Source organism: Sus scrofa, chromosome 17 (assembly GCF_000003025.6).
Source record: "Sus scrofa isolate TJ Tabasco breed Duroc chromosome 17, Sscrofa11.1, whole genome shotgun sequence".
Classification (NCBI taxonomy): Eukaryota; Metazoa; Chordata; class Mammalia; order Artiodactyla; family Suidae; genus Sus; species Sus scrofa.
Window position 1 is genome coordinate 27,719,347 of NC_010459.5, and position 27,862 is coordinate 27,747,208.

Consider the following 27,862-nt stretch of genomic DNA (forward strand, 5'->3'; position numbering starts at 1 on the left):
GAGTTTTATGATCTTGAGAAAAATTACATTTCTCCACTGTCAGGAGATAATGGAAAAGAAAACATCTGAGTCTTCAGGGTTTGGTCTTGGTTCTTTTTACTTTAACTGGCGTGCCTCCAAATCTAGCATGCATCGGAAATGCAATCTAGCATGCATCGGAAATGCCCAGACAGCTTACTGGAAAGTGCGGCCCAGAGATTTTAATTCAGTAGGTCCTGGGGTTGGACCCAGGAAACTTCCCTTTAACCAGGATCTCCCCCGGTGGTTCTGATGCCAGTGGCACCCAGTGCACTTAGAGAAACTCAACCTCGGGTGTAGTTAGACACCATTTCTTTAGGACGTGCATCTGCTGCATGGCAAAGATTTTCTCTAGAGTAAATTTTGAGAATCACCAAGGCGAGGGATCATGACGGCTTGCTTGTCTGGATTTCTGATGCTGTTCATTTCCAGGGTCATTTTCACATGAGATTTAAAGCCAGGGTAATGAGCAAAACAGCCTTATACCCAGAAGAGCAGCACTTAGCAAAGGAGGGTTCTCAGCGTCCCCAGATCTGCCTCATGCACCAGCCCCCGGCTGCGTGCTGTTCTTTTGGTCAAGGTTTCCTATTCTCCTCTTTCTACATGTTCCCTAATGTCAAGGTAACAAAATCACTTTTCTTCGGGTTTTCTTTACATAACCTGAAGCTTCTCCACCTGCCCTGGCAATGGGCACTGAAAAGTCCCCTGTTTAGAAGCCCTCTTCCTACCCACAAATAATTACCAGCCATCCCAATAATTTAACTATTGGGGTTTTTTACCCTCTCTCCCACTTATGGTTCTGAAATATTTGGAAGATGGTCCCCTGAGGTGAGACGGTGAAGAGCTCATTCACCTGGAGGGCAAGTCCTGGCTACGTGGGACCAGATGGCACATCTAAATGTGTCCCAGCCGTGCAGAGGAGCCCCAGGGCCATCTCGAGGCTGGGCATCCGCAGAGCAGGAAAGACAACTTCTCCCGGGATGCAGCCTTCTTTTGCTGGGCCAGGAGAAGAAAAGGGTCATTACTGCCTGGATGCAAAGCAGTGGATGGAAGCTGATGCTGAGGCCAGAGAGCAAAAACACAGCACGTCCATTCTGAAACCAATAGAGCTTCAAAGAGTTAACATCTCTAACTCAAGGGGCTCAATTTCACCTAACCTTTGCTCTCCACTCTTTTCTAGTTTGTTGTTGTTTTAAAGAGAGAGCAGAAGATTGTGCTCTTGTCTAAAGCAGTTGTAATTTCCAAAGCGTACAGCGTGTGTCTCTCACTGCCTCTCCCCCACCCTGCCAAGCATCCCCCTTGAGCCCTGGGGACACTCTCTACGGTGACGCATCAGGTCCCGGAGAAGCTGGATGCAGTCCAGGAGGCTCACCTCATAACTTGGATCTCTCTCTGCAATAGGTGTCACCGTTTAGGTACTGAGATAATCCCAGGTCCTTCGAAGCACATCCTATGTGCATCTACCCAGGGGATTGTCTGAAGACGCCTAGGTCCCTCTTGCTGCCTTTCTCTGACACCAAGACCCACCCCCGACTGACTCTGAAGATGGGCAGCTCCAGCCTCCCTGTCTTCTTCTTTCTCCAGATTCCAGCAGGCCTGGCAGTCTCATTTATTGAAATGTTACTGTTATTTACATAATCATGTGATTTACATAAATGCAAATGATTCTTTACTTCATCAATCTAACAGCTGCCCTAAAAGGAATACTTTATTTTTACCCTTCATCTCTGCTTTGCAATCGGGGATTATGAGCATCAAGAGAAAGGAGACTCCCAGAGGGGGAATAGCAGCCTGGAGACAGGTTCCAGATAACAGCAGCTCGCAGATCCAGCCCTGGGAGCGCTCCCCACCTGGGGAAGGGCGGGCGGGGGGTGAGATTGTCCAGGGTGATACTCCCCTCTGGCTCAGCCCAGCCTCCCACTCTGCAGGGGATCCCATGGGGACAGAGGGAGACCGCTCAGGTGACCCCCTGGGCAGCCCTGTCCTATATGGTCACCACCAGGCACATAAGCCCTTGAGCTCTTCGAAAGCAGCTGGTGAGACCAAGGAACTGAATCTTTAAAGGTACATAGTCACATCATCCTGGAGAGCACAGTTGTGGAGAGTAAATCCTTCCCCGGAACATATACCTACTTTCTCGCAGGCAGCCGTGAGTTTTGAGAAGCACAGACTCCACACTTCACGCAGGACTGAGGATGGTGTTGGGTCTGTCGATGGATTTTCTAGTTCAGTACTCACGACTGTGCCAGCAGCTGTGATGGGAGCCCTGTTTTACAGGTGGCGAGACCGAGGCTCCAGAGATTCAGGGATTTGCCCAAGGCCATGCCTCAGCTTTACCAGAGCAAGTCACTGCAATGTCCAACTACTCAGCCCAGCAAAGAATTCGGAGTCTCCCTCCAACAAAATCTGCCTCGTCCAGTCTGATTTTACCAGCAAGCAATCCATCACCAGAGAGGTGTTTGAACCACTTACTTTATCTTCTTAGACTGGCGAGACGTCTGCCTCCCCTCTCCTGGGGTCTTTGATGAAGACAAGTAATCTCGAATGATCCCGAAGTCTTATCTTGCCCTTTCTGTGAGAGAAAAATGTCTTAGACGCGCTGATGACTGGCTCCCAGCCCCCTCTGGCCTCCACGGTGCCTCCCCCTTAGCCCCCTTCCTCCTTCTGCAGTTTAGAGACCCCCCGAAGTTCTTATGCTCAGGATTACATCTCACGGCCCCCAGCAAAGCAGCAAAGCAGCCATGACTCTGGCAGCCAGGAGCCTCTCCCAGGGAAGGATGTGAGAGACCTTTCAAGTTCCTTAAACAGACCAAAGGGTCACCTGTTCTGGAGAGGAGGGGCTGCCATCAGAGGTGCTGAGGTGGTGGCAGGAGCCAGTGATCTGGGCCTTTGCTCCTGGAACCGGAAGTGGGTCAGTGGGCGGGGGTGCAGAGAGGAGCCTTGCTCTCTCGCAAGGGCAGCAACTCAAATGTTTTAGTTCCCTGTCTGTGTTTTTGCACTGCTCAGCAAACAGAGCCATTTGCTGTAAAACCATCATCTCCTGTATCCTAAATCAGTCCTCTCCTTGCTGCTGCTTCTCCTGTGACCCACCCTCCATGTTTATACGGGGTGACCAGCTCTGCTCAAGCCCTGCCTTCAGACCTTCTCTGCTTCCAGCCGTGCTGCTGCAGACCCCACCACCGACAGGCCAGCCCGCTGGAGATGCTAGTGTGGGAATTCCTATTCACCTTCCAGTAGAAACCATCCCCATGCCTTACAGCCGCTTTCCAGCCGATTCCATCTGATTCCACTCCTCACAGGGGATCCCCGGGGCCTCCGCTAAGCACCCGCATCCCCAGTCCCCAAAGCTGAGGGAGTCGGGACTCCACGTAGGCACCCATCTCTTGAGCCTTGGAGGGAGAAGTTGGGGGGTGGGGTGGGGGGCATTGTCCATTCCCAGCAGGCAAGGGAAAACGTTCAAGGTTTCAGCCTCTTGAACAAGAAAGATAGTGTTGATTTTCTCCTGCTACTTTCACTGCTTAAAATTCCGACAGTGCCAGTGATCATGGTACAAGATCTCAGCCCCAGCAAGGCAGCCACCCTGCACCTCAGTTACACCTGACAGTCAGCCAAGCCAGGGTCCACCGTGTCATGGGGGCCAGCCGGCCTCTCCTCTGCTGCCCTCTGGCCTACAACCCTTGGCTGTCTGTTCCCTGCTGGTCCATCCTGAGTTCCGGATGCGCTGCCATCCAGGGATGCACCTGCCTGATGGAAGCCTGTCTCTCGGGAGAGTGCTAGAGCAGACATCAGCCCTGAAAAGCTGGTTTCCATGGTACCCAACCATTTCTCAGAGGCCTGAAGGAAAAGTGTGTTTTTTCACCTTCTCTCCTGTGTGTTCCCATTTAGTGCCTCTGCAGAACACATGCAAAGCTTAGGGTGAAGCTGGAGGTGAGAGGGGAGCTCGGGAGGAACCACGTGTGGGTCAGAGAGCAGCACCCACCCTCCCCACCCCCGCCCTGCAGCCATCAGCATGCTCTGCAAATGTAGGACCCAGATGTCAACACACCCACGTGTGTCACAGGGGCCATCCAGGGCCTGGCCCTAAACACGAGTAGCAGAGCACAGAGAGCTGCTTTCCCAAGGCTGGTGTGCAAAATCCCACCGGGAAAAACGGTGGGTCAGCTCTGCTTCAAAGCGGTTGGGCACGTCTGGGGATTGCACGTTGGTATAAATGAGGGTCCCGCCCGTCCTCATCTTAGAATGCCTTTTTGCCTGTGACAGCGGAGACCTGGCCGCAGGCTCCTGCAGGAGGCTGCAGGTGCCTCCCCTGCTTCCAGGAGATTTACCAGAGCTCCAAGGGGCCCTGGGTCGGACTTCATCTCAACCTCCCTGCCTGGGCCGAGCCGTCGGGATGCGGGACCGGGACATGAGCGCCACCTAGTGGCGGACGACTGGAACTGGGGCGCGCTTTCTTGGTTTCAGAGGAGGCGGGGAAGTGATTTCTGGTTTCCTTCTGCCCTAGTCCTCCCACCAAGAGGGGTGGGGAAAATGATTTTGTCTTCTTAACTCACAGAGAGGACATGAAAATACTGAGGGCTATGAACACTGTCTTCAGGCTCCAGGCTCTGTCTTTCATCTTGTATCTAGTCCAGTCTCGTCCCGACGCACTCTGCTGTTTCTCTGATTTGTTGGGTTCCCCATTTCTGTTCTCACCCTGGAATTCTTTGCACAGTTAAGCCCATTCTAATTTTTTTTCCACTGATAAGATCATTGAGATAATCAATAGCCAAAGACATGTAGATCTCTGCCCCCATTTGTCAGTTAGATGGCACAGAATAAGGCTTCCTTAAAGCTGCTTCATATTGTGGTGTGTCGGCTGTCTTCCCCATAGACGAAAATTAAATCAGCGCTCTAATAAACTCTTTATCGGTATCTCATGCTCTCTTAAGTGGCCACGAATTGATTGTTCCAGCCTGCTGCCCAAGGCTGATATTGAATTAACTTCAATTAATAGAAAACATTTTCCAACTTAAATCATTGGTTCTGTTCCATGATTTCTTGGGTTTTTTGAGAGCTAGGGGTTATATAAAAGCAGCATCTTGGGAATGGATTCCACACCATCCAGCCTGGATCATGAGATGGTTTCCCCTACTTCTTGATTTCTCTTCCCGTTCTGGTTTGACGTTTTCACCCAAATGCTGACTTGGTGAATCCGATAACGACAGATTAACCAAATAACCAAATCCAATAATGACAAAATGACCAAAACTGATGAAGCCAGTGTATTTTGCCGTGTCTCACTGGGAAGAGCGAGTTATACATAAGGGTGGCTGCTTCCTCCTCATCTGTCATTCTTGTTCTTTGGGACATGGAGGGAGGGCCTCTTCTTCGCCTTCTGAGCTGTACCTGCTGGGTTATACTCACCGGGTGATGGTTATAATCGCGGGGGACTGACCCGAGGCCCAGTCATTATCCAGTTGACCATCTCCATGCAGTAATCACCCTCTGCCCACCCAGGTGCTTTTGCCATAGCATCCAGAGGGCTACTGCCCTGACAGATGGCCACTCAGAGATGATGGCGCTCCAGTCATGATGCGTGAGCATGGAGAGAAAGAGCTTCCCACCTGAAAACAATATCAGGGCATTCATTTAGTTTCAACACCATGCCATTGGACAAATAAGGATGCCATGAAAGAACATGAAATTAAGAGCCAGGGCTGGGGAGTTCCCTTCATGGCTCAGCGGTTAATGAATCCAACTAGTATCCATGAGGACAAGGGGTTGATCCCTGGCCTCACTCAGTGGATTAAGGATCCGATGTTGCCTTGGGCTATGGTGTAGGCTGCAGACTCCACTCAGATCTGGCGTTGCTGTGGCTGTGGTGTCAGCCGGCAGCTACAGCTCTGATTCCAATTCAACTCTAGCTTGGGAACCTCCATTGCCGCCAGTGCAGCACTAAAAATTAAAAAAAAAAAAAAAAAAAAAAAAAAAGATCCAGGAATGGATTCTAGGACCAACTCAGCTAATTGACCAACCCAGGAATATTGCCTGTGTTTTCTGTGGCTCCATTCCCTGTATAAATTGGAGGTCCAAGGTTATATCACTCTTTCTCCCAAAAGGAGAAGTGATTTTAGATGCCCTATGGACTAGGGCTTAAATAAATTCATCCTGTTGTGTGTTCTCTTTGGATTCTAACTGACCAGGGGAGCTCTCCTCCTGGCTTTCGTGTCTTCCGCTGCTTCTGACCCTTGCTCATCTCCCTTCACAAAACGGCAGGCCTGTGGCCCCAGACACGGGGCAGCCAACAGTGTCCAGCCAGGATCTTCACTGTTGTTACTGCATTTATTTTTTCTCTCTTGGCACTCAGTGCCAAGGGGTGCTGTTTTGCCAATTCCAGTGCAGATGCAGAGTTTTCTTTGAAAATAAATTCTTTTGAGGAAACAAAAGAATAGATTGGCTGGGGAGTTCTTATTGTGGCTCAGCGGGTTAAGAAGCTGACACAATGTCCACGAGGATGTGGGTTTGATCCCTGGCCTTGCTTAGTGGGTTAAGATCTAGCATGACCATGAGCTATGGTGTAGGTTTCAGATACAGCTTGGATCTGGCATTGCTGTGACTGTGATGCAGGCCAGCAGCTGCAGCTCTGATTTGACCCCTAGCCAGGGAGCATAATAGTCATATGCTCTGACTATTAAAAAAAAAAAATAGACGAACTGGAAGAAAAATACTGGTTCCATAGAAGCCAAGTATTTTCATAGAAGCCGGAAAGTGTGTACACTACACAGAGATGTGCAGACAGCCTAAGGTGGTCCGAAATCAGCTAATGTCAGCTCCTGCATCCCTTCCACGTCTAAAATTCTACAGTGTTTCTGACTCACATAGCAAGGCTGGCCTCTCTGCCATTCACTCCATCCTCGAACAGAAATTGCTGTCTTGTTCCCCTGAACCATGCCCACCCCAACCTGTCAATGAGACCCCCTTCCACCAACCCTGAACAGAAGCTAAACCAGCAGAGAAGGGTGTTTGCCCACAGATGCTTCATCCCCCAAATCAGCCCCATCAGCAAGGGCAGGTAATGTGCAGAGGTAAAGTACACCTGTGCATGTGTGTGTTTGACTAATCTTCTCTCTCCTTTTTATTTTTTTCACAGTTCATTTATGACGAACAGGTGTCCTGGTAAGTTCCTCTTTCTCCCTTCGCATTTCCTCTGGCTGTGTTGCAGAGACGGTATATGGAAAATGAGAGTCAGGGTTTGGGCAAGAAAGGAAAATGTCAGGGCAACTTGGAACTCCTAGCGTTTCTCAGGAACCTTCAGCTGTCATGGACCAGAGACCTTGTCCCTTAGGCTGGACTTGTGGGCTTCCTTTGGGGATCCTGTTATCTCACTGTCTCTATCATCCAGGTTAGACGGTGCAGCATCACTGTCCCTTCCCGCCATCAGTCATTGGCCATGGTTAAGACTTGACGAGTCTTTTCCAATTGTCCAAGCTGGCCAGCCTATTCTAAATGCACAACTCAGGAACCAGGGGAGCAGGCACCTCAGGGACCTTTAACCCATTAAAGTTCTGCCTGACATTCAAGATCCGAGAGCTCTGAAAACAGTGATTTTTTTAAATTACCCAAATTATATATATGGGAACATTTCCATTTAGGTCAATGTCCACATCCCCCCCCCCTTTTTTTGAGATGGGTCCTGAGCAAGTCAGATCTCTTTGAAGTGGAAATAGAAATCGGGTTTCTTGTGCATTCTTACTACATTTTTCAACTATTTGATCTTGGAAGGAGAAGGAAGGAGAAATAGGCAGTTGTGGTGCCATAGGTCGATTTCCGAAGTATGATTTAAAGCTGAGACTGGGCTAGAAAAAAGAAGTACGGGGGCCACTGGTCTTCGTTTTCAGCAAGATGAGTGCTGGCCCTTTGCTGGAGCATCATCTCTCTGTCCTAGGATATCTTTGTGATTTTCAGAATCTGGGGTGGCGGGGACCGTATCACCTTGACTGGGAGAGTTACACACTGTCCAGGGTACTGAGATCCTCTTGCCAGTTCTCCCTCCTTTTTCCCCAGGGCGAGGAGGCGGCAGCTGGGAGAACTTGCTGTGGGATGCATAGTCTCTCTATTAACCCATAAAAAATAACAAGGAAGCCTGAATAACTACAATCTTTAACGCCAGATCCTTAACCCATGAGCAAGGCCAGGGATCGAACCTGCATCCTCATGGATACTAGTTGGGTTTATAACCCACTGAGCCACCCTGGGAACCCCTCCTTTTCTTGTTGTAAGCATTCCAGCTTGTTCTAGCAATCTTAAGGCAGATAACTGGTTCACCCCGAATCCTCAAAAGGAAACGAATGCCCGTTGTGTTTATCTTGGAACTAGAGTCCTCTTTAGGAGGAAAGGAGCCTTGTCACATACAGATACACAAGGACAAGGTATCTCCATCATGCATGGTTGAGATTCCTTTACCATTCCTGAAGCAGCATTCCGCAGCAAGTGGCATTCAGCCAAGAAGTGGTGGTCAGAAGGCTTTTAGAAGCAGGTAATAGAAAAACCATCCTCCTTGGATTAAAGAAATTGTGGCTTATTTTTCTTACCTTAACAAGCAGCCCAGATGTAGGCAGCACGATGGCTCTGCTTTTCTCTTGGCCTTATCCTAATGGTGCTAAGATGGCTGCTGTGGTTCCAGCCATCAAGTCTGGATTGAAGGTGAGAAGGAAGAAGAAAGGGGCTATGTCATTTCATTTAACACCTTTCCACCCTCTATCTCTTTGATCACAAATGGGTCTGCCTTGACCAATGAGTGACCAGGAAGAATAAGTTTACAACTGTAGACCAGTCATTTACCCTAGAGGTGGGCCCACCCGCCTTGAAATCAAGGGTTCCCATTTACCACCTCAACCTGCTAGGGTCCTGTTAGCAGGAAGAAATGGAATATCTGTTGGGTGCTCTTCCGTTAGACACCTGCTCCCAAAGGCATCTAAAGTGGAAAGCGGCCCATCTCTTAGGATGTCATTCAGCCTGCATGACAAGGCCCACAAACCCTCAGTGATAAGTCAGTGAGGCCCCCAATGTTGCCAGAGGGAAATTAGAATATGTCTTCAGTGAGTCTGGAAGCCTGGCGAGAAGACGAAGGGATCCAGGGTGATGCTTTTGTTTCTTCTTTGAGCAAGTCGTGACTTTGGGAGAGAAAGGAGAGCCTGGGACTCTACCTGGACACTGTCCGCCTGAGTCATATTCAAGATCGGCTCTCGCCGTTCTGGGCCCTGGTCAGGAAGATGGAGCTGCACCTGCTGGGCAAGAACGGGGGGGTTGGGGGGGTGGCAGAGAGCAGCCCTCCAACAGGGAAAGAATGATCTTGGGCCAGAGAGTCCAGGGCCAGTTGGAGGTGGTTCGGGATGAAAGAGCACGCCCGGCTCACGCAAAGCCAGGTCCTCGGAGGACTGGGGGTGGCTGTGGGAGTCGCCGGGGGGCGATGGGGAAGAGCCATGTGGCTTCAGAGGTCTGCAGAGGTCTGCAGGCAGAGTCACTTCAAGTCTGGAACGCTTATTCCTAAGCACCTCCTGGATGCCGGGCTCCGTTCCAACCAGACACAGAGTGCAGAACCCAGCAGGGCCCCGGCCTTGGGGCTGGCGGGGAGCAGATGCACAGTTGCAGCGTCATTTGAAGATCCTCACGGAGGTTAGGGGACCCCAAAGAGCATTCAACCAAGATGCCCAAACACTGAATCGGGTGGAACGCAGCAGAGGTGCAGGCTCAGCAGAGTGGCCTCAGAGAGCCTGTACTCCACGAGGGCTCCACACTGACTTCCAGATCCAGTGGGGCTTGACTGCAAGGCAGTGGTACAGATCCCCGAGGTGGCAAAGCCCTGAGGAAAGCAAAGCTGGAGAATAGAATTAAGGATTCTCTTCAAACCTGCATCTAGAGGCCATGTGGGGAGGCTGTGGTGATGGGTGGACAGAGCCTGGAGCCACGGATTCGTATGGGGTGGACATCTCGGCTGGTTTTACGACTATAAGACAAGATGACATCGCCTGGGGAGAATGTGTAGGTCGCAGGAGAAGGGGGTCCCATGTTTAGGGGTTGAACTGAGAAAGTGGACTAGACAAAGGGGAGAGAGAAGGAGTTAGGGGACAGGTGGGACAGCAGGAGTGTGGCCCCTCGGAGTCAGGAGGAGAATGTTTTATGAGGGAGGGTGGGTAGTCAACTTTCGATGCTACAGAGACACTGCGCAGAGTGACCGCAAACCACCCCCAGGGTTGTGTAGATGCAGGTGACTGGTGCCCCTGGCAAGTGTTTCAGGGATCAGTGGATGCAGAAGTGAGACTAGAAATTGGCCAAGTGGATGGGAGGTGATGAGATGGGGGGCATGCACCCCTTTGACAAGGCCGCTAGAGAGAAGCTGAGAAATGCGGCCGAAGTGGGAAGGGTTGGTCCCCCAAGTCCTCTCAGTAGCAGACACATGTTTGCAGAATCATTCTGCACTGATGCGTGATAGCCCATCCCATGGACGCATGAACTGTAACTCACAGACCCCGTCCCACACCTAATAACCACCTTGCTTCTCTCCAGCTCCTCACTTTCATGAGACAGCACTGCAGCAAAATTCTATGTCTGACCACGTATTCCCCTAGGATCCATTTCTAACTATGGAACTTGAAAAGCAAAAACAAAGGAAAGCCATAACCTGGAATTTCTTAATAGAGCATCCTCCAGGAACCTTTTCTTCAAGCCAAAATTATTCCTTCTATTAGATAATTAAATTTTACAGCAAAAGAGGAACCTAGAAATGATGTTCCCTTGTTTGTAAGGTGGAAGTTACTAAAGTAAAGAAACCAGAGGGAGTTCCTGTTGTGGCTCAGTGATTAACGAATCCGACTAGGAACCATGAGTTTGCGGGTTCGATCCCTGGCCTTGCTCAGTGGGTTAAGGATCCGGCGTTGCCGTGAGCTGTGGTGTAGGCCGGCGGCTATAGCTGTGATTCGACCCCTAGCCTGGGAATCTCCATATGCTGAGGGAGGGGTCCAAGAAATGGCAAAAAGATGAAAAAAAAAGAAAAACGAAAGAGTGAAACCAGAGGAAGTATTCAAAGTATCAGAAGTTCAAGGTACATTCCAAAAGGTTTTTGTTTCTTTCTCTTGACTGTTTTCCCACTCGTTCATTCCTGTCCTTCCTGCTCACATCTTCCCTGCCCAAGATGTGTCTGTGTCTCTCTCCCTCCCCTTCCTCCTCCCCCTCCTCTCCCTTCTTTTCTCCCCTCCTCTCTCTCCCTCTCTGTCTCCCCCTCTCTCCATATGCTTGGCTCCCACGTTATCTAAAATCCCCCAGTTGCCCCTGTCAGTTCCTCTGGCTTGCCCTTTGTAGCTGTATCTGAATGGTTTCAGTGAATGATGGAGCCGGGGTCAGATTTATAAATCTAGTCCTATATTCAGTAATATTATAGAAAGCTTTCTGTGTTCAAAAAACTCTTTGGGGGAGTTCCCATTGTGGTGCAGTGGAGACAAATCTGACTAGGAACCCTAAGATTGTGGGTTCGATCCCTGGCCTTGCTCAGTAGGTTAGGGATCCCTCGTTGCTGTGGCCGTGGCGTAGGCCGGCAGCCACAGCTCGGACTCGACCCCTAGCCTGGGAACCTCCATATGCCATGGGTATGGCCCTAAAAAGACAAAAAGCAAAAAAAAAAACAGAAAACAAAAAACCTCTTTGGGGTGAGCACGTCACAGAGAAAAGAAGAGAAAGATCCTTGGAGGGTGGGTGCAGCGGTTTGCACTGATGCCTTACCCTCGCCGCCCTTGGCAGGTTTGACTGCCATTCTCAGCACACATGTATCTGAATGGCCTGCGGGGTCTCGCGTCTGTCTGGGGGGCTTCTTTTTTTTTTTTTTTTTTTTGAGAAGCAGTTAGCGTTTAATGATTCATGAGCCTATTAAGTTCATGAAAAGCATAAGCCCACCGTATTACATATTATCTGAGTGAATCTTATTGCATGCAAACTATACAGCAATAAAACAGATTATAAAAAAAGAACATCTATTTCTTGTGGGAAACAGGAGAATATATTTGCTGTCTGGGGGGCTTCTGTTCACTAAGCACTCTTGGCTTGTCCACAGGTGGGAGTCTTTGGTCCTGGTGCTGATGTACCTCGTCTACATTGTCATCATGAAGTAAGTCACATAAATACCTTCTCAGTTTCTCTCCCCAAACTCTTTCCTGCACTCATTATGTGACAGTGCGAACAGCGGATCGGGGGAGAGGGCGGGTGCCTGGCTGCTCTTGGACGTCTCTTATCACAGCCTCGCTGGGCTCCCTGGCTGCAACTTCAGAGCAGAGACCCTGCCAGCCCATGTGTGTGATGACGGAACCAAAGCCTCAGGGTTTCATTCGAGAACGCTCTCCAACCTTTGCTTCTTTTCACAACCTGGCAGTCTGGCTTCTGGTGATTGCTTCCCTGTCTTTCGGAGCAAGAAAGGAGTTAAAAACCCCATGGGTTCTGCTTCCAGATAGTGGAGGGAAGATGGGCCCAAAGCCGGATAAGATGTGACTGAAGCCAGGGATCAGATATCTGCAGTCTTCCACTCTTCACATGTACCAGTCAGCTACTGCCGCTTCACAAATGGCCCCCAAACTTAATAGCTTAAATATGGGAGTTCCGCAAATGTGGGAGTTCCCATAGTGGCTCAGTGGGTAAAGAACCCAACTAGTATCCACAAGGATGTGGGTTCGATTCCTGGCCTCACTCAGTGGGTTAAGGATCCAGCATTACCATGAGCTGTGGCATAGGTTGCAGATGTGGCTCAGATCCAGTGTGGCTGTGGCTGTGGCATAGGCCGGCAGCTGCAGCTCCTCCAATTTGACTCCTGGCCTGGGAACTTCCACATGCTGCTCATGCAGATATAAAAAGAAGAAAACACACACACACACAAATACACAAATACAGTTTCTGAGAGTTAGGTCTGGAGGAGCAGCTGACTGGAGAGTGCTAGCTCGGGGCCTCTCGTGAGATCTGCGGGGAAGAGGTGGCCCAGGGCGGCCATCCTCCCCTTAAGGCCCCATGATGGGCCAGCCACACAGCCAGTGCAATGTCGTTTGTTGACTGGAGGCCCCGGTTCCTCACCATCTGGGCCTCCGTTTGTGTCCCCCCACACGGGAGCTGGCTTCCAGCAGGGCATGTGATTCAAGAGAGAGCGAGAAGGGTCCAGCCACACATTTTACGATCTAAGTCACATACCATCCCTTCTGCCATATTCTGGAAACGCATCCCTCAGTCCCACCCACATTCCATGGGTCTGCCTCGGCTTTTGAAAAGGGACGTGTTGACGATGCCATGGGTATATTTTAAAATCACCATATCATACCTTCTTTTCCCCTTGGAGTCTGGGCCACTTACTCTCTGTATTAGGAATTATGTTGTGATGGTTTCTGTCCTCTGAGGTCACATGGAAGCGTGGGGTGCTTGAGGACCTGCTGATTCATCCTTTTGGGAAGTACCGCTGAGAGGGGGAGCTTATAAACAGTGCAGAGGTTTCTTGCGCCACAGCTGCCTATCCCGTGGGAGCTGTTTCTTTGGCTCTAAGTGAGTCCACCCTCTTCCCCAGTGTATGTGGCCGCCTTCTCTAGGGCATAGGAAAGTAGGACACTGTCAGAAAGTGCCACTTCAGACCCATCAGTTCACAACCTGTGATTGACATGTCAAGTTTTCCTTGCTCATGAGGCCTGACAAAAATTAATGCTGGCCCCTAGTGGCTGAGGGTCCTGTTGGGAGAAATCAGTGTGGCCTTTGGCAAAGGTCACAGGGTCAAGGAAGGGAGCTGCTGGCGTGGCCGATGTCCAGGGTGCGCTGCAAGCCATCTGCCGTCACTGCGCTCAGTGTGGCACCCAGCTGTCCCTCAGGAGCCATCCCCTGGTCCGTGTGGACCCAGCATCTGGGTCTTGGTACTGGGAGAGGGCGTTTCTGGACAGACACTTACCCAGGCATCCTGGTGTGGAGTTACCACGAGGTAGCTGACAAAGAAACCAGGTACTTTGACCAAAAATCACCTTCCATTTAAACACCCTGTTTTGTCCGTTCCTGTGAAAACCAGAGATGGCCCAGAGGCTTTCCCAGTTTCTAGACTCCAGAGAAGAGCCTGTAAAGATGGGAGCAGCCAGCTTTGCTCCTCTTTCTATCAAAGAGCAAAACAACTCGGAAATGAGTGCCCCAGTCAGGAAACCTCAACAGCACACATCTTCCTTCAGCATGTTTTATGTAGCTCGCTCTCTCTTTTTTTTTTTTTTTTTTGACATTTTGATGCTTTTAGACCCCAAACCAAGAACTCTCATTTTCCCCTTCAAAAAGGTGCGATCTGTCAGTCATTCCAGAAGAACTGACTGTCTGCTCCACGCCCAACATTGACCTTGGGCTTTAAATCTGAATTCAGATGAAAGCATGTCTCATTCTGAATTCCCCAGGAGCTTCACAGAGTAAGGTCTTCAAAATTTTGTTCTCATCTAAAAAGAAGGAAGAGGAGTTCCATGCATAGCTTGTTGGTTAAGGAACCTGACTAGGATCCATGAGGATGTGGGTTCTATCCCTGGCCCCACTCAGTAGGTTAGAAATCTGGCATTACTGTGGCTGTGGTGTAGGCTGGCAGCTCCAGCTCCAATTCAGCCCCTAGCCTGGGAGCCTCCATATGCCATGGGTGTGGCCCTAAAGAAGCAAGATAAATATATAAATAATGTTTTAAAAAAAATTAAAGGAAGGAAGATTGAAGGATTTCGCTAGTGTGCCTTCCATGGCCACTCCACCTCTCCACTGGGCCATGATAAAAGCCCTTGAGTTGCTGGCTGGGCACGTGGACATTAAGATAACACAGTGAACAATTTCTCTACCCCAAACCATGCCTCGTGTGAAAGCTAACATGGTGCATTTCTGCTGATGCCTCAGCTTTTTCCAACCTCCCAGCTGTTCAAACCAGCAAGATACACATCAAATGAGGAGAGGCAGCTACTGTGCTCGTGGAATTTTCTGCATAAATTCTGGTCCTAAATTCTAAATTGAAATCTCTGCTCTCTCTCCATCCCCCTCCGTAATCAGAGGCTTTAATCATTGGGTTTTCTAAAATCTGATTTATAAAATTGCATGCTTCACAATAAAATAGCTTCAGGGTGCAAGCACAAAATTTAAAACATTCAATTAGAAATATAAAACAGAGCAGCAGCCATTAAAAACAGCATCTATTAGAATCGTCAGCTGCCTCCTGGGCAAATGGCTTTAAAATGATTTTAAATAGTCTGCCTGAAGGTCAAAAAACAGTATCAGTTTGGCCCCACAGGCAGAAACCTTAAGAGAGCCTGAGGCCACAGCAATGCTGGTTCCTTAACCTACTGAAGGGCGCCAGGGATCAGCCTCAGAGGACTGATTTCTGTGCTTCCGGGTCACTTTGCTACGATCTGGTCCCCAGGGGCGATAGTGTGGCCTAGTGGTTCAGAGAAACTTCACGTACAGCCCTGGCCACAGGACCTCAGCCAGGTTATTTATTATTATCAATCCCAGTCTCCCTGGCAGAAAACAGAATTCATGATGCTTCCTGCCTGACAGCAATGCTTGTCAGTTAAGTAATTAACTAATGTCTGGTTCCAAGAAAACGCTCCTAACAGTGCGATGCAGAGTGTTGTTAGCCTAATATCCAAATCCAAATAAATGCATCGCACGCAGTCATTCACTTTAAAAGCAAACCCCCAGGCCAGGCGGTCTGTCTGTGGGGACAGTGGGTTCTGAGTCCGGATGATAGAAACACTGCCCCTCCCCCAGAGCTCCGTCAGGAGGGTGAGGCATTGTTGCGTCTGGAAAGTGGGGAGACCTTTGTAGGAAGAGGAATGTTGCCCGTGCATGACAGTCAGCAGAATGGAGCGACACCCCGAGTGTCGTCACAAGCCCCAGCAGCCATCCGCCACTTCCTCCATCCACACCCCAAGCCACTGTCCTCCCTCCATAGGAGCTGAAGCCCACGACGACATTGTACCAGTTCATCTACCAAAACATCAGTACGTGTCTCTGAAAGGGCTCCTTTTTAACCCAACCCGCAATATTATCATCCCTATGAAGAATGCTAATCCTTTAATAAGATGAAGTCTCTGATCAATGGTCAGTGGTCTCATAAGCATCATTTTATAGTTTTCTTCTCATCTCATAAATGTCACAGATATTTTAAAAGCGAGAATCCACATGAAGTCCACTCATTGCAATTGGTTGCTCCATCTTTTGGATGGATCTCTTTTTTTTTTTTTTTTTTGTCTTTTGTGTTTTTGTTGTTGTTGCTATTTCTTGGGCCGCTCCCGCGGCATACGGAGATTCCCAGGCTAAGGGTTGAATCGGAGCTGTAGCCACCGGCCTACGCCAGAGCCACAGCAACGCGGGATCTGAGCCGCGTCTGCAACCTACACCACAGCTCACGGCAACGCCGGATCGTTAACCCACTGAGCAAGGGCAGGGACTGAACCCGCAACCTCATGGTTCCTAGTCGGATTCGTTAACCACTGCGCCACGACGGGAACTCCTGGATGGATCTTTTTGAATTTAGAAATTCCCCCTCTGTTGATTTTCAGTTCTTTTTTTTTTTTTTTTTTTCTTTCCTTGCCATTTGTTCTTTGACAAAATCTGATTGCTCACTCTGCAGAGTTTCCAGAGGTTTGGAAATTGTTGATTACGTCCAGGGGGATAGTGTGGCCTGTTCCTTTGGCCTCCGTGTTTGCTGTGTGTCAGCCACGGATTTGATTCAGGCTAGACTCGGTCCTGAGTGGTGAGGTGTTCCACCATCAGCAGGCACGTGGATGGTGCCTCTCTCTCTGTTTGTGATCTTGGTGGCCTCTGCTGCCCAATATCTGTCTCCGTTATTTCATCCAGTTGCACAGCAGTGATGTCCTAATTTCATTATCTGCCTCTTATAAAACCCTGAGATTACAAACCCCAGGATTTATAATCTGCCCCCTTCCCTCTTCGCAGCCACCCCCATCACTTTAGACTAGCCTTCTCTTCTCCCTCAGGCCTGCAGGAAGAACTACAGGCTCCCAGGATGTGCAGGAAGGACCCCGACACCTGTACCGTGGTGGCCGTCAAGCCCCCATAACCCCCCGGCCTGGACCTGCATTTAGGGAGGAACAGACACAGGACCCAGAGGAAGGGACTCCAAAGAGCCTTGTGTCTATGGCAGGAAAAGGGATGAGGAAGAGGAGGGGGAAATGGCTTGTGAGGCCTGCAAGCTGGGTTTAGAGTCTCTGGGCTGGCTGCCGTTCCCACGGGAGGCCAGAGACCAAATTGGGGTGTCTCATGGCCAGTAAGCCATCAAGACCTTTGGGTCTTGAATGGAGAAAGCAGCAGTGGCCTGAAATGCCCTGGAAACTCTGCCAAGCAGCTGTCTTGGCCCATGAGTTTTCCAGGGTTCTTCACAAGGAATCCTCTATCTAATACCAGTGATAAAGGGGCCAGGACATTTACCTGCCAAAACCATCCTAGGAACTTGTCTAAGCCTCCTCTCTTCCAACATGTCAGAAGCACAGCACAGTGTTTCGATTTTTTTCACTTACTCCTTCTGGAGAATCAATGCCTAGAATTTTTTCATAAAGCCGAGAGCCCAGCGGACCTAAAATTATGGCACCCCAGTAACAGAAAGTCACAGGACCCCAGCCTGTGACCCCATGAAACCAAAGGTAGACAGAGACCGAGATGGCCAGCCCACCTGTGCCCATGGACCCTGACACACAGCGACCCCTTGACCTTCCCCCGCCAAGCATGGCCCTAGGGACACGGCCCAGAGCAGGGGGACCTCCCCACCCTACTGCGTCTCATCACAGACCCTGAGTAAGGGCACACAATCCAGCCGACACTGAAGACACTGCCGAGAAAGCCGTGTGTCCCCATGCATCTGTGTGATGTTGGGTTTATTTTCACTTACCTACCATATATCCTTAAGTTGGGAAGTGGGACAGGGTGTGTTTTCTGGGGGCCACAGGATGATAAAATAACAGCCATAATAACGTGAAGCATGCCCCCCCCCGACATGCATCCAGGGTGGGGGAGCTGCGGGGAGCAGATGCAGGAAAGGCAACTACTGATGGGCTCTTTGCGTTTATGGCCACGTTCAGGTATAACGCCTGCATTCATCAGTGCTTCGAGAGAAGGGCCAAGGGAGCCGGGAACATGGTCAACGGCTTGGCCAACAACGCTGAAATCGATGACAGCAGCAACTGCAATGCCACCGTGGTGCTACTCAAGAGAGGTAACCGTGGGGAAGGGCCGGGGGACAGAGGAAGCGATCCAGGGATCCATCCTCCCTCCCTCCCACTGGCTGCATTGGGAGGGGAGCCTATTCTGGTGATGGGCAGGCTCTGAAAGCCCAGAGAAGTTCTTGGACCAAACATGCACTGCAGGTGATACAGGGAAACTGGACAGGATGAGAAGGGAGAAAAGACCATGGGTAGTGATTTCTGTCCCAGACTGGCTGAGGGACCATGTAGGCAAGTGACTTAACCACTCTGAGCCCCAATTTTCTCTTCCGAAAAGTGAGGATAAGTTTGTAACAAGTAAAGGAGATAGATGGAGTTCCCGTCGTGGCTCACTGGTTAACGAATCTGACTAGGAACCGTGAGGTTCTATCTCTGGCCTTGTTCAGTGGGTTAAGGATCCGGCGTTGCGGTGAGCTGTGGTGTAGGTCGCAGATGTGGCTTGGATCCCGCATTGCTGTGGCTCTGGCGTAGGCTGGCAGCTACAGCTCTGATTAGACCCCTAGCCTGGGAACCTCCATATGCCCCAGAAAAGACAAAAAGAGAAAAGAAAAAAGGAGATAGAGTATCTAAAATACTTCTTTAACGATAGTTATTCTTAGTGGATGATTATATCCAAATTCACTTTTAGGCTACTTTAGCTCAGTTTCCAAGCCGCAGAATGGCATAGAAAATTACCTCTTTTTTTCTCAAAGTAATTTTTATATTCAATAAATGCTTATTAAGCAGTTGGTTATACAAAGAGAAATAGTACTGTGCTCGTTAATAAATAATATTCTTTCCTAGAGGAACACAGAAAATTGTTTACTCTTGCCTAGAATATATTTCATTTTCCATTTAATTTTTTTTAACTTTCCCCTTAAAATGTGTAAGATTTTTTTCTTTTCGGTTCCATTTTGTTTGTTTTTCAGAAAAACAAAAGAAATTTGAAAATCTGTAGGTTATTTTCAAATATATATCTGAGTTCAGCATCTGTGGGCAATTATTAGAATTTGAAATTCAATCATTTGATATACTCTTCTCTCTAATGATATGCATGTTTCACAAAAGACTTAGGAGTTCAGTGCCATCCCACATAAGGATTTCATTTAGTTTCTTCTCTCCAGGGTACTTTATAACCATAAAAGGAATACTCTCAGGGAACCAAAGAGCTACCTATTATTAACCAGTGTTTTCAGAGATCATTCCATGGTTTAGCGGCTTGGAGAACAGGAGTGAGGCCGTGGCCAGGTACCCCTGAGCTGTGTGCTCATATTGCAGCATCCACGGAGAGGGACTTGGGCCACAGTGGAACTTTTATTTCAGGCCTGCCAGCACATCGTTACCAAGATTTGCCCTGAGCCCCCTCTGGACTTGAGCCTCTGTAAGTTGGCCAGCTCACCTCCAGCCCCCCCCGGGCAGCCCTGCTCACAGGCTGGGCTGGGCCACATGGATGGTCCCCGACCGCGTCCTCCACTTGGCCTAATGTCAGTCCTGCAGCTTTTAACAGCTCAGTATGAGCACCGCTGACATTTAAAGGGTGTAAAGGGTTTTGCTAGAGACTATGAGGGTCTTTCCTACGCCCCAGAGGTGAGCGCCAGGAAAAGAATCTTTGGAGGATGAAGAGGAATTCTCGTAATTTCACTCTTTCTTTAATTTCACTCATTCTTACGTCAGCAAAGGACGCTTAAATTGTTCCAAGTTGTTTCAAAAGAGGTATTGATGAGCCCCATGGAAAGCAAATTTTTACTCTTCAACAAAGTCTAATCACTACAACCCTTCCTAAATAGATGGATGGATGGTTAGAAGGATGAGGGGAATGGAAGGAAGGAAGGATAGATTGGCTGGCTGGCTGGCTGGCTGGCTGGCTGGATGGATGGATGGATGGATGGATGGATGGATGGATGGATAGATGGGAGAGAGGGCAGATGGATGTGTGGATGGATGGATGGAGGGAGGGAGGGATAAATGGGTGGGTGGATGGATGGATGCATGGATGCAGGGAAGGATGGAGAAGAGAGAAGGATGGATGGGTGGGTGGATGGATGGGTGGGTGGATGGATGGGTGGGTGGGTGGATGGATGCATGCATGCATGGAAAGAAGGGAGGGAGGACAGGAGGAAAGAAAGGAGGGAGAGGGAAAGAGAAAAGAAGAGAAGGAGGATGAATGATTATCTCTTTCCTGCTTCGAGCCTCAGTGTTACTTTTATTTTATGCTTTTAATCTTCCCAGCCAATTTCCACCGCAAAGCGTCAGTGATCATGGTAGACGAGCTGCTGTCGGCCTACCCACACCAGCTTTCCTTCTCTGAGGCTGGCCTTCGAATCATGATCACCAGCCACTTCCCCCCAAGACCAGACTCTCCATGGCCAGTCGCATGCTGATTAATGAGGTATCTGGGAAAGCTCTGCTCCATCCATTTGCCGCTGGACGCAGTGGGGAACTAGGAAGGGGAGAGAGTTTCTTGGTCTGAAAGTACAAGCACCTCCTTCAGCGTCCCACCCAAAATACCCTCTCCCTCGATCATTTCCCAGTGTCTTTGCTCACTGGACCAGCTGGGCATCCTGGTCGCTGCTCTTCCCTCCACATGTGCAGAGACATCGTCCAGCTCCCAGTTATATAAGAAAACCCTTCACCCTACCTTTGCCTGTTTATCTCCCATTTGAATAAAGCCCTTGGATGTGAACATGCACAGAAGTCGTTGCTAAATCAAGTCGTCTTTAGTTTAAACCACAGAGCCCTTACCTGAATTTTCCGAGTCTTCCTTCCTCTGAAGGGGCAGCCTTATTGATACACTGATCCAGACACAGTTGTGTGGCTTTCGCACGGGTGGATCGGGGATTCCTACAATCTGTTGATAAAGCCACAGTTAAGGGATCAAGACCCTGAGCGAAAAGCAGTGCCTATAGTTTACTTACTGAACAGTACATTTTAAGTACATTTTTTTAAAAAAGAAAGAAAAGCAGTGCCCATCTGAGATGTGGGAGTTTTCCTCTAAAGGGATTTGCAAGTTCCAATAGATCCTAAAAGATGAATTCTTCCTTCCAGAAAGAGGTTGTCTGAGTTGGTTATCACTTTGAGGAATCCCTTAAAACGTGTCTGCAGCATCTTCTGGAAGCAGCTCCTGGTCAGCTGACCAGGAGAGACCCCAACAGCTGGTGGTCTGGGTGGAAGGACTTGCAAGCCCCCTGGCCATATCAGAACCTGCTTTCTCTTTCCAGAGACAAAGACTGATAAACAGCAGGGCTTACGCCAATGGAGAGTCCGAGGTGGCCATCAAAATCCCCATTAAGCACACGGTGGAGAACGGGACGGGGCCCAGCAGTGCCCCGGACAGAGGCGTGAACGGGACCCGGAGGGACGATGTTGTTGCCGAGGCTGGCAATGAGACGGAGAACGAGAACGAGAACGATGAGAACGACGAGGAGGAGGACGAGGAGGACGAGGAAGGACCATACACGCCCTTCGACCCCCCCTGTAAGAGGTCCTGCGTCTGGGCTGGGCTGGGCTGAGGTTTTGAGCTCTTGGAGGCCACGGGGTTGACGCCTTTCCCTTGGGAGACTTTCCTGACATTAAATTCAAGGAGGAGTTCCCACTGTGGCTCAGTGGGTTAGGAACTGGAATAGCATCCATGAGGATGCGGGTTCAATCCCTGGCCCCAAGCAGTGGGTTCAGGATCCAGCATTGCCGCAAGCTATGGTGTAGGTCACAGATGTGGCTCCAATCTGGCATTGCTGTGGCTGTGGGGTAGGCCGGCAGCTGTAGCTCCTCTTCAGCCCTTAGTCTGGGAACGTCCCTTGTCCACAGGTGGGGCCATAAAAAGCCAAAAAATAAATAAATAATTTTTTTAAAAATTCAAGGTAATAGGAGGTCCTACTATGGCCCAGTGGGTTAAGAATTTGACCTCAGCAGCTTGGGTTACTGCAGAGGTATAAGTTCCGTCCCTGGCCTGGCACAGTGAGTGAAAGGATCTGGCATTGCTATAGCTGGGGTGGAGGCTGCAGCTCCAGCTCAGATTCAGTCCCTGGCCCTGGAACTTTGACTGCGGGTGCAGCCAAAAAAAAAAAAAGAAAGAAAAAAAAAAGTTCCAGGAAATGTCTCTGCATGAACATAGACATATTTTCATTAATCTTACAGTGGCTAAGACTCCATGTAGAGGTTGCAAAGGTGACCAAGATGTTGACACATGGTCACTGGTGGAAAGGTGGGCATTTCCAGGAGGCGGGCCCTCTTCGCTGTTCCTCGGGCCCCTGTGGTGCTAAGTAGGAAAGCGTGTGACCCTGTCAGCCCAGCAGTGGGATGCTGGGGGAGGCGGGGGCTTCACTCCCTTTACCCCCCCCATTGCTGCTGGTGGCGGTGTCCTGACAAGGCCAGCTCCCCAGGAACCACTGTCCTCCCCGTCGGTCTTTGTTCTCTCATCTCCATTCAGGCCCCTCCTCTCACCCGACCTGCTATTTCCAGAGCAGGCGCCACAGGAGAGGCACAAAGCGCCTGGGTCACACAGCGGGACTCCAGGGCATCTCCCTGGACCCTGACACAGGGTGGGGGCAGGAGCGAGGCTTGTAAAGCTTTCAGGACCCCAGCCACCAGGGCGGTGTCCTCCCCTAACTGCTGCCTCCAGAAACAACTGGGCTGTTCCAGCTGCCTTGTCCCCCCAAATACAAAGAATTCTGCCCATTTGCAAGACCTTCCAGAAGTTTCAGGCTGTTTCAAGAAAGAGCACTATCCAGTTCACATTCACTGTCAAGTGTGTGAAGCTTAGTTAGCCTGTGTGTCTTCTCTAAGATGTTCGAATTTATAGAGGACTGTACATTCTGAGGAGGGATTGCTGGATCCACTTGAAAGGTTGGTTCGTGGTGGGCGTGGGTACCAAGTGTCAGAGTTACTGTTACTTTCAGAAGCGGGGTCCTTCTGTGCGCCCCCCCCCCGTGTGTCCAGGGACAGCAAATAAAGCTAGGGGGTCGGGGTCTGGGCCCCTGCAGGGCTCCTGAGATCTTAACCTGATTGAGTACTTACCAAAACCAACTAGAAAACCACCACCCCGATTCCTATACCCCAAAGTCACACACCGCCCAGCCAAAGTTGAATTATTGCTTGCTAGCAGTTATTTTGATAGAAAAAAAGTGTCCTGGCTCTTAATCCATTTGGCCACCTTTGGCGACATTGCTTGGCAACCTTCCTATCAACCAGGACAAAAAATATGCTAAGGATTAAATGACCAGACCCTCTGTTCATCCCTCATAAGCCCTTGAGTTCATTATCCATTGCTTTGTAACAAATCGGCACCAGCCCCGCTGCTTAAATGCCCTTGGTTGGCTCAGGTTCATGGGTCAGGCAACCAGCATGGCTTGGCTGGGTGTTCCAAGGCTCATGGCCATGATGGAGGGTCAGGTAGGCACACTCAGGTTCCCAGCAGGAGTCGGCTCCTGGTTGTAGGGCTGGGTCTCTCGTCCTGTGGCTGTCACCAGGCCTGCTCCCTGCCTGAAGGCCACCGCCTTCTATGCCCATTGGTCACGTCTGGTTCTCCCCACGCTCCTTGTCACTCCAGCCCCCCCTTCTGCCTTCAAGGGCTCCCATGACGGATGGGGACCTCTGCATCTGGAGACCAGCTATGCCCTATGGTGCAGCACAGTCGGGGCTGGCGGTGTGTCCTCCTCACAGACCCTGACCTCGGGGGCCATGCTGAGGGCTCTGCATCCCCCAGCCCTTGTTTCCAGAGTCCACTATTGGCAGCCTGTGACCAAGCTCCAGGGGTGCTTACTTGGCAGTGAGACTGGTTGACAAGGTTGTAAGTGGCCAGGTGCTATGCCTTCAGCCCTGGAGCCCAGGGGCCTCATGCACCTCCCTAAGAAAACGCAAAGACACATGAATAGGGCAGACAAGCTGACCCACTCCCACATGTGGCTTCATCGCTCAGCGGGACAGAGGGCCCCCTTCGGGTCACATGTTCCCTGTTTCTCACCTGGACGAGGTAAATGCCAGACCTAATGCTGAAGTTTTGGTGTATCTTCTCTGAACCCCTGATCCAACCTCTGTGATTAGGATGCAGGTGTGGGGGCCTTCTCAGGTGTTCAGAGAAGGTATGGCAGGTGTGGACTCGGGCACCCACCTCAGGTACCCCACCTCCCTTGGAAGCACAGGCCGAGGAGAGGATGCTCTGTGTGGTCCAGCCACCCCAGCGTCTCAGCTTCATCCTCAGAGCCCTGAGCTGCTGGTGTGGGAAGTGGGATCCCGAGTTCTCCTACACCAGCCCCTCTCACCTGGGCATCCTCCCCATAGACTGGGCTCTGATCCAGGACGTCTGGTGGGGCCTGAGATTCTGCATTTCTAGCAAGTCCCAGGTTATGCCGATGCTGCCGGTCTGTGGGCCACTGGGGGGGTGGGGGCTTCTAGAGGCCTGGAGCCTGGGCCACTGCAGGGCTGGAGCCCCACCAGCCATCTTCATGGCTCCTCTATGGCACAGGTTCAGGACCAGGTTCCGCCCCCGAAATGGAGAACAGGCTTATCCACTTATGGCGCCTAGTTCTCCTCCCCCAGCTGCTGAGACACCCCATTTCTGGACTCAGGAACCTCTATTCAAGGCTAGGGGCCGTCTGTCCAGCCAGGTTCTCCCGGGGCAGGGCCGTCTCCTCCTGTCCGTGTGCAGGCGGAGGGCGCAACAGGCCAGCAGAGGGCACTCGAGGGCCCTTTCACATCAAGTTCCTTTGGCCTGAAGAAGGATGAGGATGGGTTTTTCTCCTTCGGCGGTCCTGCCAGGGCCTGGGTTCCCTGTGTTTCTACCCTCAGGACATGGCCATAGTGCATATAGTTAACAAGTAAGCAATTATGTGGCAGTATGTAAATACAGGAATGTATGGGACATGAGCATATATGTGTGAACATGTAAATATAGGTGTATGTGCAAATATATACTGTGTGAAGATGTATGATTGATATAGTGTGTGCATATAACATGCTTTATGTGTACTGTAAACATTTAATTATTGTGTGTTAATATACAAATATATATTTAATGTATATTTTATAAATGTATACACATGTTAACATGGCTATGTTTATATGTTCACATCACATATGTACAGTTCACATGCATATATTTATTTTTATACAGCTATGCATAGTATATGTATATACATGCCTATATACATATAAATTGTGCATAGATTATTATCTCTTCTAAGAAACACCTACTTGTATATGTAGTAAACACACATCCCCTGGAACAAAAACTGGAAAGAAATACACCAAAATATTAGCATGTTTATCCCAGGTGGAGTTATTTTCTGTTTTCTATTTTAACACTGTGTGCATTTTTAATTGCCTATATAATTAGAACAAATTTATATACTTAGCCCAAGATCTACAGTATTGAGTGTTGACATTTTCTCCACCCAATAGCATTAAGCTTCCTAAAAAGCTTGGTAAAGGAGTTCCCATTGTGGCACAGCAGAAAGAAACCCGACTAGTATCCATGAGGATGTGGGTTCCATCCCCGGTCTCGCTCAGTGGGTTCAGGATCCGGTGTGGCTGTGAGCTGTGGTGTAGGTCGCAGATGCAGCTTGGATCCTCCATTGCTGTGGCTGTGGCGTAGGCCAGCAGCAGTAGCTCGGACTGGATCCTTAGCTTGGGAACTTCCATATGTTGTCCCTGTGGCCCTAAAAAGCAGAAAAAAAAAAAAAAAAAAAACTTGATAAGGATCATTACTTAGTCTGGTTACAGATGGTAACTGGTCTCAAGGCAGTGACTGGTTCACAGTGAATACAAATGTTGAATCAGTATGTTGTGCACCTGCAACCAGTATCATATTGTGTGTTAATTATAACTCAATGCAAATTTTAAAAGTAATAAAAATTTGTAAATAAATGTTTAAAGGACTATAACTTAGGAACAAGACTTTGGCTCTTTAGGAAGAGTGATGCTCTGTGCTCTGTGAGTCCCCAGCTCACGCCCTTACTTCATCTCCTGACTGGCCGGCCGACTCTCAAGAGGTTACATAATTGCTGCTATATTGGGTGCAGGGTGTCTTGTTTACTTAACTTTCTGCTGGATCCTCAGCATCTGGAGCAGGGCCGGCATGCAGTGGCCAAGTGGGCATTCAGTGAATATTTGTTAAATTAATGAATAGGCCAGTCCCCCCACTGGGGAGCGGGGACTCTATTTAGACTACATGGCAGTGGAACAAAAGCTGGAAAAATATCTAGAAATTCTGTTGATGTAAAGAGGAACGGAAACAATTTTTAGGCTTTTATTCAGAAATGGAAATTTAGACAAGCTAAAACACGACCGTCCTTTTCAGACTGTCCTTGCTCCTCGGCCTCACTTAAACAGCACATTTCTGCACTGCTCAGTTTGCTGGAGCAGTTATATCGTTATATTACATTTGAAAGTTATTTCCAGGAGTTCCCACCGAGGCACGGTGGGACTGGCAGCATCTTGGGAGCGCTGGGACACAGGTTCGATCCCCAGCCCAGCACACTGGGTTAAGGATCCAGCATTGCCAGAGCAGCAGTGTAGGTCACAACTGCAGCTCGGATCCAATCCCTGGCCCCAGGAACTCCATATGCCATGGGGCAACCAAAAAAGGGGGGAAAAAGTTATTTCCAGATGATACTCATTGATTTCTGTGTTGTTTGTTGTTTTACCATGGAGCTATCACTTAAAGCATATCATCCTCAATAATGGGGAAAACTGTTTTCAAGATATAATGCTCTCCCAGTGTCAAGTGTCAAGTCAGAATTTTTTTTTTCTTTTTTGTCGTTTTGGGCTACACCCATGGCATGTGGAGGTTCCCAGGCTAGGTGTCAAATCGGAGCTGAAGCTGCCGGTCTACAGCACAGCCACAGCAACGCGGGATCTGAACCACGGTCTTCAACCTACCCCACAGCTCACGGCAACGCCAGATCCTTAACTCACTGAGCAAGGCCAGGGATCGAACCTGCATCCTCATGGGTACTTCGGGTTCATTATTCGCTGAGCCTCGATGGAAACTCCAAGTCAGAATTTTTGAAACAGCTGACAGAAAAAAAAAAAAAAAAAACCTCAAAACTCATTGGTGCAAACTTATGCTGCTTGCCACAGCTTCCTCTCATCAGTATCCCTTTCTAAACTCTTCCACCCATAGTCTTGACTTCATTTTCTTCTCTTTTCTGTTTTCTGAAAAAGGGGAGCCAAATGGATGTCATTTCTCTTCTCATTCACATGTTTCCTTGTGACTTTGGTTAAGTGTGTGTTTTAAAGGAACCAGTCTCTCTCTCTGTCCCTGGAGCCTCAGGAAGACTGGGAGGCCAGTGATTCATGCCTCATGAGCCTGGCGCAGGGACCAGAAAAAGTGCAGAATTCCAGGAGGCATGTGGGATATAAGACTCTGGATGGTACGGTGTTTGGAAGCTCCTCGCAAAAGCTCTCAGGTCCTCTCGTTGCTTTGTCATCCAGCCAAGCACAGCAGGCGGCTCACTGCTCACTTTACTGTCTCCAAACCTTGAACCTAACAAGATGCATAGCAGCTAACGGGAAGGGTCTTCCCCGTCTTTACCTGTTCTCTCTGCCTTACTGTGCACCTGTGAGCAGGATGCCCTTAGATTCTCAAATACAAATCATTTCTTTTGGTCTGTCATATTAGATTGTTTGTAGTAATG

The 27,862-nt window shown here is 49.5% G+C and overlaps 1 protein-coding gene across 1 annotated transcript in view; it reads left to right on the forward strand.

Annotated features, from left to right (window-relative positions):
- Nucleotides 1-27,862, forward strand: part of SLC24A3 (solute carrier family 24 member 3) — a 510,304-nt gene that overhangs the window by 449,115 nt on the left and 33,327 nt on the right. Inside the window, 6 exon segments of the mRNA XM_021078001.1 lie at nt 7,148-7,173; nt 12,101-12,154; nt 18,111-18,244; nt 20,460-20,576; nt 20,579-20,619; nt 21,449-21,704. Of these exon segments, the coding sequence (XP_020933660.1) occupies nt 7,148-7,173; nt 12,101-12,154; nt 18,111-18,244; nt 20,460-20,576; nt 20,579-20,619; nt 21,449-21,704 (628 nt within the window).